Here is a 12,076-nt window from a genome sequence, read left to right on the forward strand (position 1 = left end):
CTCTATTCAATTCAATCCTGGGGCTCACAATTATGCTCTTAGTCACTTGTTTTAGAAAGGAGATGCACTTGTGAGTTCTGGCAAGTAGTACACTGACTTTTCCTATGTTAAAAGCAGTTATTGTATGTTGCTTTGGATCAAAGTTGACGGTAATGTAATGTAAATGTAATGTATTAAACTTGCCATTCGCCATGTCCGTTGTGCTGTGTATAGCCTATGACAGCGCCCTTCAGCCAATGGCAAACCTTTGATATTTTTTTTTGTGTCACAACCCTTTGATAGTCAAGGGCTAACACAGACAACCACCGTTTGCTATAGCCTACTGTAGGTGAAAGGTACAGTGTGAAACCAAAGATCTGCAAATTAGCCCATATGGCATAATAAGGGTATTGTTAGTGCTTTAACAATGAGACTGGTTCAAACCCTTCTGGCCGTTCCTCTTACACTGACACCCAGACACAGAGACTGACTATCACTGGGCATCGAACTGAGACTTCAACACCACTTGCGCTCTGCATTTATACGTGGCCTACAGGCAAGGGAACCTGGCTATATGTATTTTTTTTTATTTTTCACCAGTGATGGTTCTTTAGTGTGATACTGGTCTTTCGTATTTATTTCAGAAGCACAAGAGAGGAAGTTCTGGTGAGTTTTGTGTAAGCTTAACCAATAGCCTATTCGCACTGTTCAAACTTCCCTTAAACAGTGGTTAAAATATCAAAAGTTACCTAATACTTCATGCTTTAAGCAACAGCAAACGAACACAGTTAAGTAGGCCTATTTGGGTACGTTTAAAAAGCAGTAGGCCTAAAGGAGTAAATCGGTGTCCGGAAACAGTGCCTGGAAACTGGTGTCCCGGTGGCGACCTAAGCCGTTGGGGAGCCCTTAGTACCGCACTGGTCCAATCTAGAGAAAGTCCTTTATAAACAAATAAAAAAAAAATCATAAAAGGGCTTAGTGCGACGCCTGACAAGCTGTGTTATAGAGCCTATCGCAGAATGAAAGTGACAAGTGGATGCAAATTAAACGAAAACAGGAAAAAAGGAAAGCAGAAAGTTGAAAAATCGACACTAAAAGAGCTGTTTTGTAGCCTATAAAGCTTTCTAGTAGCCTGCTACAGGTTTTTTGTCACCAAGCAGTCCAAATAACTATTGATTGACCACCGTTAGGTTATTGCCCCTACCATGTAGAATTAAATGGATTCTGTTATAAATCATCATTAGACCATGGCCTATTTTGAACATAAAGCTTATTCACACTTAGACTGACTTACCGAAGAGCGCGGGTCGCCCGTTAATTCCACGAGCTTGCTGCTGAGTGAGAAATAAACGCCGGACAGGAGTCAAGACTTGGAACGACGGTGGCCGGTGGATCTTGGGGAGCAGACACAGGGACACAGGAACACAGGAACACAGGGACTCAGCTCGACACAGCTGGGCGCTCCTGCGGGAGAGGAGGATGTGGACGCGCGCTCTGTCCGGAAGGGTTGGATACCGCGCACACTGCGTCCACCCACGGCGCGCCCCGGTCTGTGTGTGCGCCTTTCAGCTTACACACCTAAGGGGTCACATAAATTAATAGGCTACATGATTTTTGTTCATTTATTGAAAGTTTAATTTTCAAGTAGGCTAGTCTAGGCTTACACAACAGGTAAGGAAATTACCTTGTCTGTAGGCTGCCGTCTCCCTCGGTGCCGTTAAAATGGGAAGTTGTAGCTGTCACTCCCGGTCTATCATGGTATCCAAAGTGGCCTCAAAAAGCAGCTTGCATCCCGGGTAAAGAAACCTAGTCTGCCCCAAAGCTGTTTCTTAGTTTAGCGTTCAAACGTGAGGGCGCGTGTCTGATCAGCAACAGGAAGAGTCGATCAATGGTGTGATATCCGCACTGCAACACAAGACAGCTTCAACAACCTTTACAGAAAGACCAAACCGAGGTAACGCTTTACCCACCTAGGTAACGCGTTATAAGACAGCGATTCAGCCCCGTTCAAATAATCTACGTTCCAAAATAGCCTAGTATCATTTTGTTAAAGATAGCCTAGCCTATGAACCCAACTAATTTCATAGCCCAATAACCCACACAAGAACTTGTATGTAGGCTAGGTACATTTTTCCCTTCATATATTTTCATTATTTATCTGAATCCAACTACTTCTTGATTAATTAAAGTCTGGTTTTGGGGTGAAGTTCTGTTGGAGCATGCATGGGTGAGTTGGCAGGCTTTATACACACACACACACACACACACACACACACACACACAGTATATATAAGCTACATGTGTGTGTGTGTATATATATATATATATATATATATATATATATATATATATGTATGTATGTGTGTGTGCGTGTGTGTACATATATCTAGAATAATAAATACACTTTGATCAAGTAAATATATAGGCTACTCCGCTTTCTAGGTGTCACCAATCCGATCATCACTGATGACCTTAAGAAGTAGAGGAAAGAGGAAACAGTTACCAAATGCTCCATCAGTCGGGGGGGCATTAAAATATCTAATGACACTTGACCTATAGGTAGCCACAAGTTTACATGCATGGTTTTGAGACTCCGACCAGAAGTGAACGTACGTCTGGAACAGTACTCGCGCATCCCAGGCGCCACCTAGTGGACACTATCAGAAATGACAGCCACAGATGACAACCTCAACCGTGAAATGTAGGGCTAGCAGGGGTGTGAAAGGTGGCCTGACGCCGGTGCTAATCTGACGTTCCCCTCGAACACCACCACCAGGACAAACATCCACTCCATTAGACAGCACAACCATGCAGACAAAAAAATGCTGTATTTATTTTGGTAACAAAATATAGTTTATTGTACATAAAAACACAATTACTTTGCTTCCGGTGTGTGTTACAGAGAAGTCCAAGCAAGCAGTGAAACCGTACAGCAGCAGTAAGATACAGGGATAAAGCTCGAGGTAGGCTATTAACTTCTACTTCTGATATCCCACAAATAAATGAAATACTGCAAGAGGGGTAGGCAGAAAAATCCCATAGAGAAGACACCTGGACCAATGTTCACATTCATAACCATCACAGTATTCCCCTGAAATGAGTTTGAAGCTGGACCAGAATGATGTCAAGTGCACGTGTGAACTACCACACTCACTCAAGTGACACATGCGTGTACACGCACGCACGCACAACGGCATTGAAGCACAACATTGACTTCTGATGAACCCGATCGGCTTCAGATACATTCACTAAGTGTCTGTGTTTTAGTGTGTAGGTAGATACTAGATACAGTGTAATCGTGTCATTGTGGAGTGTGAGTGTGTGAGAGTCGGTCTCTGTGCAGTTTGTGTGCGTACCTTCACAGTGAGCATGCTTGCGTATGCATTGTGAAAGGTGTCAAATGTGTAGTGTGTGTGTGCGTGTGTTTGTGTGCATATGGTTGTGAGTGTTTGCGTGTGTGTGTGTGTGTGTGTGTGTGTGTGTGGTCATGTCATGTAGTGTGTTATGGCCCTCAGTGTGTAGAGCAGGGCTGCCTGTAGTCTGGCCTCCATCAGCAGCAGGTTCAGGTGCACCTGCAGAGAGAGAGAGCAGTCAATGTCAATGTCCCTCTCTCTCTGAAGCGCTCACGCGCGCGCGCGCACGCACGCACGCACGCACACACACACACCTGAGACAGGTACGGCAAGACACAAGACATTGAAGGTGTGCATCATCAAGACATGTCCCTGGAGCACGATGCGCCATCAGAACAACCCAGCGAGGATTCTGACCGGTTCACGTTCGAGGCATCGTTTACCTTCTCGGAGTGACGGAAGTGCCTCCAGAAGGAGGTGTAGGTCCTGGCGGTGGTCTGCTCCGGGCGGCACGCCACAGTCTTCACAAACACCTTCAGGGCGCGCTCCAGCAGGACGTTCACCTCGCCGTAGTCATAGTCGTCATAGCTGCAACGCACACACGGAGTGACGCTTGGTCAGATGGATGGATGGATACTTTAATATACATACTATTAATCCCCCTGGTTCAATCCCCCTGGTTCACACAGATTGTATGAACACATTGTGTTTACACCGGAAGTCCAGTCATTTTCAAAGGCAGGCTGCAACACGCTGCATCGTTGCATTGCAGAAGCAGTTGTGTTGCATTTCGTGTTCTGCATGAGTTCAATTTTTCCAACGTTTGCAGTAAAAAATGTGTGTGTTCCTTGAATCGGACGTTGTGAACCACCGCCACTCCTCTCACCCAACGGCATGTTTTCTGATTCAACTGTTGTAGTTTTGTCTGTTGACAATGATTTGATTAAACATCACGATGCATCACGGTGTAGAACCTCAATTTTGCATCCTCAATTTTCGAGTTGTAATTGTATAGGCCTAGCCTGTCTGTGTTTATGTGTGAAACCGTTCCATTCTCAAAAACAGAACTAATACTTCTGCAGTCGAGCTGCAGCTTCTAGCAGCTTCTTCATGTAGTGCTCTAAAACAGTTCCTGAATGTGGGAAACATCACAATGAGTCTGAACACCGCAGACAACAGCTAGCATTCAATTGCGATTATCCTGTCAACAATTCGATTATTACATCCGCATCGCGATGCATCTTAGAAACGATTATTTTCAGCACCCCTACTGTTAATATGTCACTTTATTAAATTGTAAAATATTTTCAGGTGAGAAAGTTGCAGTGTTGCTTCAAACTAAGTGGTCAGTTCGTCCAAATAACCCCTGGAACACGGCTTTATGGTATAACTTTACTGGTGGTGCTCACTACTATATAACGCTAGCTATACGTGACAAGATTACGAGCTTGCAAGTGAACATGTACGTGACTGCGTATACTTCCGGTCGAGCCTTGCGAGACGCGCAATGCAGTCATGCAATCTGAGTGAACGGAGCGTTACGAGTCAGAGCGCCGCACTTTCTCGTGGCGGGGAAGTAACCCCGCCCCCTTCCAGCTCTGGATGAATCTACAGGCAAAGCAGCCATACTAGAAGAAGGACCACCTCCATCCCCACCAACATACACCTTTGTGTGTGAGTGTGTGTGTGTGTGTGTGAGAGAGAGAGACTGACCGTATACCGTAGACACACTGGATGTAGTTCCACAGGGCTTTGCGGAGGGTCTGTGTGTCCACGCCCTCGTGCACGCCCATCTTGTGGTACGTCAGTCCACACACGACCTGGGCAGAGACGAGCAGATAACATCACCATCGCTGCCACGTCTCCCGCCACTGAAAGCTTCACATTCCTTCATTCATTGTACAGGAAAAAGGTTTAACTCTTTGAGGAGGTAAAAAAGGTAAAATGGTTGAGGAGCCAGAACGTAGGAATGCTGCTCCCTTCCTTGTATCTGTACAATGGATGCAACAATAAAGGAATTTGAAGCTGTTTGCCACCGTTTATAATTTCTCTTCTCGGACTGAAACGCCTCAGAAAAAGCATTGCTCTTTCACAACTACTGATAACTACTACTGAAGCCAAGAGGTCGTGGGGTAAAGGTCACCTGGAACTTCTCATCCAACAGTTGGCCCATGTCTGGCAGCAGTCTGTTGACTAGCGAGAAGCCATGGTCCTCCCACGAGTAGTCCTGCGCACATACAGTACACACACACGCACACACACATACACACACACACTTTGTTATACACACTGCATGTCTACACAAACACACACACACTAACTCAGACTTTATTCAAGACTCATCCCGTGGGAGGTCCATAGCACAATCAAATTCAGAATACAGAAAATAGATAAAAAAGAGAAACGAAAAAACTAAGCAAAACACATAGGAGACAAAGACATTGCACAATGATAAGACCCTTGTATACAGACATGAACGCCAATGGTTCCACGTTCTAGAGGAGAACCTGGCGTAGCTGCGTGCGGGGGTTGGTTCTGACTGAAATGATACCGTTTGCTGACCCAGATATCCTACACATTCAGAGATAATCTCAAAGTGCTGAAAACAGTTTAGCTACGTTGTCTCCTTCCCAAATGCGTTAGCATTTACATTACCTCAATTCCTGAACTTAGCTTAGCTTAACCCAACAAGATTCAAGAGATTCTTTTATTCGTCACATGTAATGTACGGTGTACAGTCACAGTGAAATGTTGCTGCCGGCTCCAAGATTATGCTACAGATAAACTCTAATACTCGTTAGCCTAACCTAATTTAGCTAAGCCTAGCTTCTGTAAACTATAGCTTGGCTTCTGTAGCAGCAGCAGTAGTAGTGGGGGTTGTAGTGACACAGCAGTAATAGTATTTTGCCAGCAGTTCGCTACTCAGCAGTGGGTGGACATTGGTGGAGTGCATATTAACATATTCCACCTACATAAATGTTATTCATAAACACACACGCACGTGCACGCGCGCACACACACACACACACACACACACACACCTGTGCTCTCATTGTGGTTGGTGACTGTTCTCCTCTGGGCGCGAAGTCCTCGTAGCTAAACTCTGGATCCACCACAAACCTCAGGACAAGGTCAGATGGGGCTGCCCGCACCACCGCTACACAGACACACACAGACACACACAGACACACACATGCACACACATGCACACACATGCACACACACAGACACACACATGCACACACAGGCACACACAGGCACACACAGGCACACACAGGCACACACAGACGCACAAAGACGCACACAGACGCACACAGACACACACAGACACACAAATTAGTGAATTAATCTGGAAGTGGATAAAACTGTAGGCAAACTGGCTGTTGCCCTGCTGTGTGTGTGTGTGTGTGTGTGCATAAGAGAGAGCGAGAGAGAGTGTATGAGTGAGGGGAATTGTGGATGAGTGAGTGTGTGTGTGTGTGTGTGTGTGTGTGTGTGTGTGTGTGTGTGTGTGTGTGTGAGAGTGTGTATATGATTGAGAGTGAGTGAGTGTGTATGTGTGTGTGTGTGTGTGTGTGCGTGCATATGAGTGAGAACAATAGCGTGTGTACGAGTGCCAGAGTGTGTGTGTGTGTGTGTGTGTGTGTGTGTGGCAACACTACCTGTAGGTATGCTCTCGCTCCTCTGCCTCTCAAAGCGAGTGATCAGCTCTTCCTGGCTGCACTCTTCCTCCTGCTGCTGCTGCAGCTGCACCATCCTCTTCATCAACACCTCCACCTCCATCCCCCCATCTGACAACTGAGAGGGGGAGGGAGGGAGGGAGACAGAAAGGGGGAGAGAGAGAGAAAGGGGGAGAGGGACAGAGAGGGAGAGAGAGAGAGAAAGGGGGGAGAGGGAGCGAGGGAAAGAGAGACAGGGAGAGAGAGAGAGAGAGAGAGAGAGAGAGAGAGAGAGAGAAAGTGAGCAGGAAGACACTTGAGAGAATGCTTCCATAAAAGATCAACAACAACAAAGGAAAGAAGCCCAAACCCCACCTCCTGTCTGTCATCTTCGTGGGCGGGGCCATGAGGGCTGCGGGGCACGTGAGTGGTGGGTGAGGGCGGGTGGGAGGGTTGGCCTCCTCCTGGGTGGTCAGTCTCAGGGTTTAGGCCACACCCCCAGACGAAAGAGGACAGCGAGTGTGCATGCGCCATCAGAACCACCGCGTGAATCAGCTCGGCCAGTGACCAGCGAGACTCGCCGGGGCAAACCAATTCCTGCAGAGTGGGGGGGTGGGAGGACAAGTGTAAGTAGGTGGGATGCAAACAATTAATTGAAAATCGATTCATTGATCGTTAAGGATTTGTTTGAGCACGTGAAATTGACTATCAAACAACGTGATAGCGAAACAGCCATCACGGGAGAAATGCAGAGAAATCAACAGCGGCATATTTTGAAAAATAGCATTTTGAGGAAAGAACAGTTGCTAGATAGTCAATTCTGTTCCCACTCTGTGTAGGGTGTGTGTGTGTGCAAGTGTGTGTGCGCGTGTGTGTGTGCGTGTGTGTGCATGTATGGGTGGGTTGAGAGGGGAGGGGGGGTATGACAGGGAATCTGTAATGTAGTATTAAATTTGTGTGCACCTGGGTTGAGAGGGGAAGGAGGAGTATGACATGGAATCTGTAATGTAGTGTTTTAATATGTAAATGCATGTTTTCATCGTATTGTACGAATGCATGTTTTATTGCATCATTTTTATTGTATTGTTGTATGTATATGGGACTGGAGATGGAAATTAGCAAAAGCTATAATCTAGTACTCTAAGGAGACTAATGTATTTGTATGTTGTCCCTGAAATAAACTTCTAAATAAATAAATAAATAAATGCTTTATCACTTGAAGGACGTTCACTCGGATAAGTTGTCTCTCCTCCTCGTCTCACCTGCAGCAAACCCCCCATCAGCTCAGTGTTTGTGAGGAATGTATCGTCCACATGAGTGAGTGAGTGAGTGAGTGAGTGAGTGAGTGAGTGAGTGAGTGAGTGAGTGAGTGAGTGAGTATGCTTGCGTGAGTGCATGAGCGTGTGTGCATGTCAGTGAACGTGTGTGTGTGTGTGTGTGTGTGTGTGTGAACCTCACCTGAATGTGCTGCTGGGTGATGAGCCAGGGTCGGTGTGCTAGCAGCTTGTTGAGGGTGTGCAGGCTGTGCAGTTTGGGCGGGGCGTGCTGGAGCCCCGCCAGCCAGCTCTCCTCCCCCCCCGCCTCCAGGAACCCAGAGCTGTGCTGCTGCACCAGGTAACTACACTGATGACGAGACGCCGCCTGGAGAGAGGGAGAGAGAGAGAGATAGATAGAGAGAGGGAGGGAGAGCGAGAGAGATAGAGAGGGAGAGAGGGGGAGAGAGAGAGAGAGAGAGAGAGAGGGGGGGGGGGGGAGAGAGAGCAGGAGAGAGAGAGAGGAGAGGGGGAGATCTGATCTTAACTAACTATTGTAGGCAGGCAGTAGGAGTGAAAGGTCAGTCAGGTCACTCGGAGGCTCTGCCATACGTTTAGGGGTCAGAGGTTAAAGATCAGAGTGATCCTACTCACCATGATAGCAATATAATGCCTCCAGGGGCGGGGCAGTGGGCCATCCAGCTCCAGCAAAGCATGCTGGGTACGCAGGAAGCAGCTGAGGTAGGCAGGGTGCAGCGCCATCACCATGGTGATGTGATCCAGACGGCCCAATGAGAGGAAGGCCTCCATAAGGACTGTCAGATCTGGCCCCTCCTCCAAAATCTGGCGAGCAAGCGAACATGAGCACGTACACGTGTGCACACACACACACACACACACACACACACACACACACACACACACACACACACACACACACACACACACACACACACACACACACACACACACAACCTAAACACTCCTCACCTCTTTAGCAGGGATGAAGGAACTTGGAACACCCAGCTCCTGAAAGACAGAGTTGACAGAAATGGTGGAGCATGTTGAGACTATTTACAGGACCTAGAGGGTCTTTTATTAGCCACGCAGTAAGTGACACACAACACACACACACACACATCTTCGGCGGTCGCCGGTGTATTGGGGTTCTTGGGAGAAAACCCTTGTGAACACCAGAACATGCAAACTATGCAGAGATTACATCAACACACATGTTTTGACACAAGTTAAGACTTCTATGAATTGTATAAAATCGTCCAATATTACAACATAACTTAAGAGAATATCACAACTAGAGCAGTCCGTCACCTCACCTCTCCATCACAAGCTTGGGTAGCAAACATGAGCGTCGAGTTTCGTAACTTGGGCTACAACCGGACCGGTCAACTAATTTAGCAACCACAAACACACCTATACCGTCATTCGGCAGAGCGATGATGAAGCGTACTTAAACAACGAATCCTAGTTCCAAACTCGGAGCAAAATCTCACGGATCGTTACGCTTTTGTTTCTACCAGATGGACCGGGGGCGTGTCTGTGCTTTAAGCATTCCTAAAGGGGGTGTGTCTGGCCGTGGAGCGCCCACCACTAGAGGGTCTTGCATCACTTCCTGCTAACCTGACATCTGATGAAACCTCCTGCTAACCTGACATCTGATGAAACCTCCTGCTAACCTTACATCTGATGAAACCAGTAAGCAAGTGTTGCAATGGATACACACATATATTTATAGATATAACTTTTGGATCGAACACAAGCCAAAATAACCATTCATTGATTCATTTCATCATCATCGAATTAGAGAATACTGTCGACGAGCAATCAAGTCTTCCATTGTACCTGTGTCAAAGTAAATATTTATAAGAGCCAAAATGATGGATCGGCTGTATTGATTCTGCCCGTGGACACAACAATTGATTTATCAACCATACCTGTGCAGTTTGTAACAGTTCAGCTGTTCTCTCGCGGACGTCCGGTAACGGGCAGGACTGGTACACTCGTAGCAGCTCGACCAGAGTGTGTTTATCGAGTGAAGCAGAACCCGGCCGGTCCAGACCCAGACAGGCCGTCACTCTCTGGGTCAGCTCGTCCAGAGCCGCGGCTCGCTCCGCCTCGTCTCTGCTGCACAGCCGAGCAAAGCTCTTTGGGTTCGCTCCAAGTTCAGGCTCGGACTGGTTTGAAAGACTGAGTCGTGGGTCCTTGTCGTTCTGTCCGGTACATTCACAGAGCACGTCGCTTGCTGCTTCATGCGCCATCTCTCAATCTTATCTAGATGACCTGGACTGACGCTGGACCTAATGCTCCCTACCTAGAGAACGTATAGCTAACGTATAGCTAGCTAGTCTACCACACAGAACACCTCGTTAACTAGCTGTCTTAAACGTAATAACCTAGACTAGAAGAACGGATGGTTGCTGTGGCCTGGTCGGCTGTAATCTCACAATTTCGACGATCACTAAAATGTCAGTGACCAAAATCCGTCAGTCTTTGCAGCTAGCTTGCTAGGACGCTCGATGTGCTAGCTAGCAGCTTAGCTAGTTGAGAGTTAGCTAGCTTCTTAGCAGGTGATAGCTCGGACATCCTTGTCAGTTTGAGTTTGTTCAAAAATAGAGACGCTTTCTCCAACAGTCAGCTTCTGTCATGTGGTTACTTTAAATTAGAAATAGAAGAATATAGTCGCGCTCCTTATCAAGTCTAGTTCTTCAGAAGTTTGCGGACTTGCTTCACCAACCTTCAGCCGGTGCGACGGTCACTCAAGGCGAACTGGTGACGTCAGAGATGACGTTAATGTTTCATTTTCATCGTGGTTTTCATGACATCTGTTCTCAGTGAAAACAAATTTGCTTTATTTTTAGGACTCGACTCATTTATAATGCCTCAGCACAGGCTACGTGTTTCTGAACATGTTCCTAAACATGCAACTTTACTTTTTTATTGTAGACATGGGAGGCACATGTAGGTATTGATTGAAAGGATGGCTACGATTCAGTTTATGGAAGCAAGCAACCTTCACTCTCCTGGTTATCCCATCAATGTATTATCCCCATATTTAATCCTCACTTAAGTGTGTGTGTGTGTGTGTGTGTGTGTGTGTTTGCGCTGCATATTCCTTACACACTGCGCCTTACGTTGCATCATCTTAACAATGTTTACGTCCTGAATCATCTTTATTTAGGAAAATAAAAAGCATTAACACATGTATCTTCAAGACCAATCTTATATTAAATTACCTTCATATATATATTCCATATAAAATAAAAGAGGGGAAACGTAGATGGTCAATGACAGCCAGGGAGGAAAGAAAGAGAGAGAAAGAGAGAAACAGACAGAAATGTGAAGGTTATGCGCTGCTCCTTGGGGTATGACAAGACACAAGCTGTATTCGAGGAGGAAGACTTTATAGTGCACACACACAGGCCACCAATGGGGGAAGACGTTACAGTGCGCACACACACACAAGCTGCCTTAGTGAGGACCTTTCAGTGTACAATCACCGATTCCCTATGAGGGAAGACTTTTATTAACACACACAGAGGCGGCCTATGGGAGAAGACCTTCAGGAGCATGCACGAGCTGGGGCTCTTTCCCCGGTCACCATGGCAACCAGTGTTTCGTCTCCACGGAGACCAGTGATGGAGAAGGTGAGAGAGAGAAGCGGAGAGAGTAAGAGGAGGAGGTAGGGGGGGGTAAAAGCACAGAGGTCAAGGTTCACACAGGCTCCTCTTCTGTAATTTACATGAAGTAAATTGTGTGTGTGTGTGTGTGTTGGGGAAGGGGGACGTGGTTATTGATGAGAGGTGTGTGTGAGTCC

At 46.7% G+C, this 12,076-nt stretch overlaps 2 protein-coding genes across 2 annotated transcripts in view; both read right to left on the bottom strand.

The window, feature by feature from the left end:
* The window catches only part of yrk (Yes-related kinase), an 18,414-nt gene extending 17,032 nt beyond the window's left edge, over positions 1–1,382 (bottom strand). Inside the window, exon 1 of the mRNA XM_084455161.1 lies at positions 1,274–1,382. The gene's annotated coding sequence lies outside the window, so the exon portion shown is untranslated. The remainder of the gene's footprint in view (positions 1–1,273) is intronic.
* A 1,495-nt stretch (positions 1,383–2,877) lies between these two features.
* Positions 2,878–10,987, bottom strand: sesn2 (sestrin 2). The gene is made up of 11 exons (XM_084455162.1): positions 10,197–10,987; positions 9,235–9,273; positions 8,899–9,087; positions 8,450–8,632; positions 7,367–7,588; positions 6,995–7,130; positions 6,374–6,489; positions 5,476–5,559; positions 5,046–5,152; positions 3,776–3,920; positions 2,878–3,551 (listed from the first exon to the last, which is right to left on the bottom strand). The coding sequence occupies exons 1-11, from the start codon at positions 10,518–10,520 to the stop codon at positions 3,465–3,467; spliced, it is 1,632 nt and encodes a 543-aa protein (XP_084311288.1). The 5' UTR covers positions 10,521–10,987; the 3' UTR covers positions 2,878–3,464.
* Positions 10,988–12,076: the final 1,089 nt, after the last annotated feature.

This window comes from Borostomias antarcticus (assembly GCF_949987555.1).
Source record: "Borostomias antarcticus genome assembly, chromosome: 21".
Classification (NCBI taxonomy): domain Eukaryota; kingdom Metazoa; phylum Chordata; class Actinopteri; order Stomiiformes; family Stomiidae; genus Borostomias; species Borostomias antarcticus.

What these genes read in the sequence shown, in the direction of transcription:
- sesn2 (XM_084455162.1), bottom strand. Translation starts at nt 10,520, where the DNA reads ATGGCGCATGAAGCAGCAAGCGACGTGCTCTGTGAATGTACCGGACAG. An exon ending in TCACCCAGCAGCACATTCAG is followed by an intron (nt 7,589 to 8,449) that starts GTGAGGTTCACA and finishes CCCACTCTGCAG; the next exon opens with GAATTGGTTTGCCCCGGCGA. An exon ending in CAGTGTGTCTACGGTATACG is followed by an intron (nt 3,921 to 5,045) that starts GTCAGTCTCTCT and finishes TGTGCGTTGCAG; the next exon opens with CTATGACGACTATGACTACG.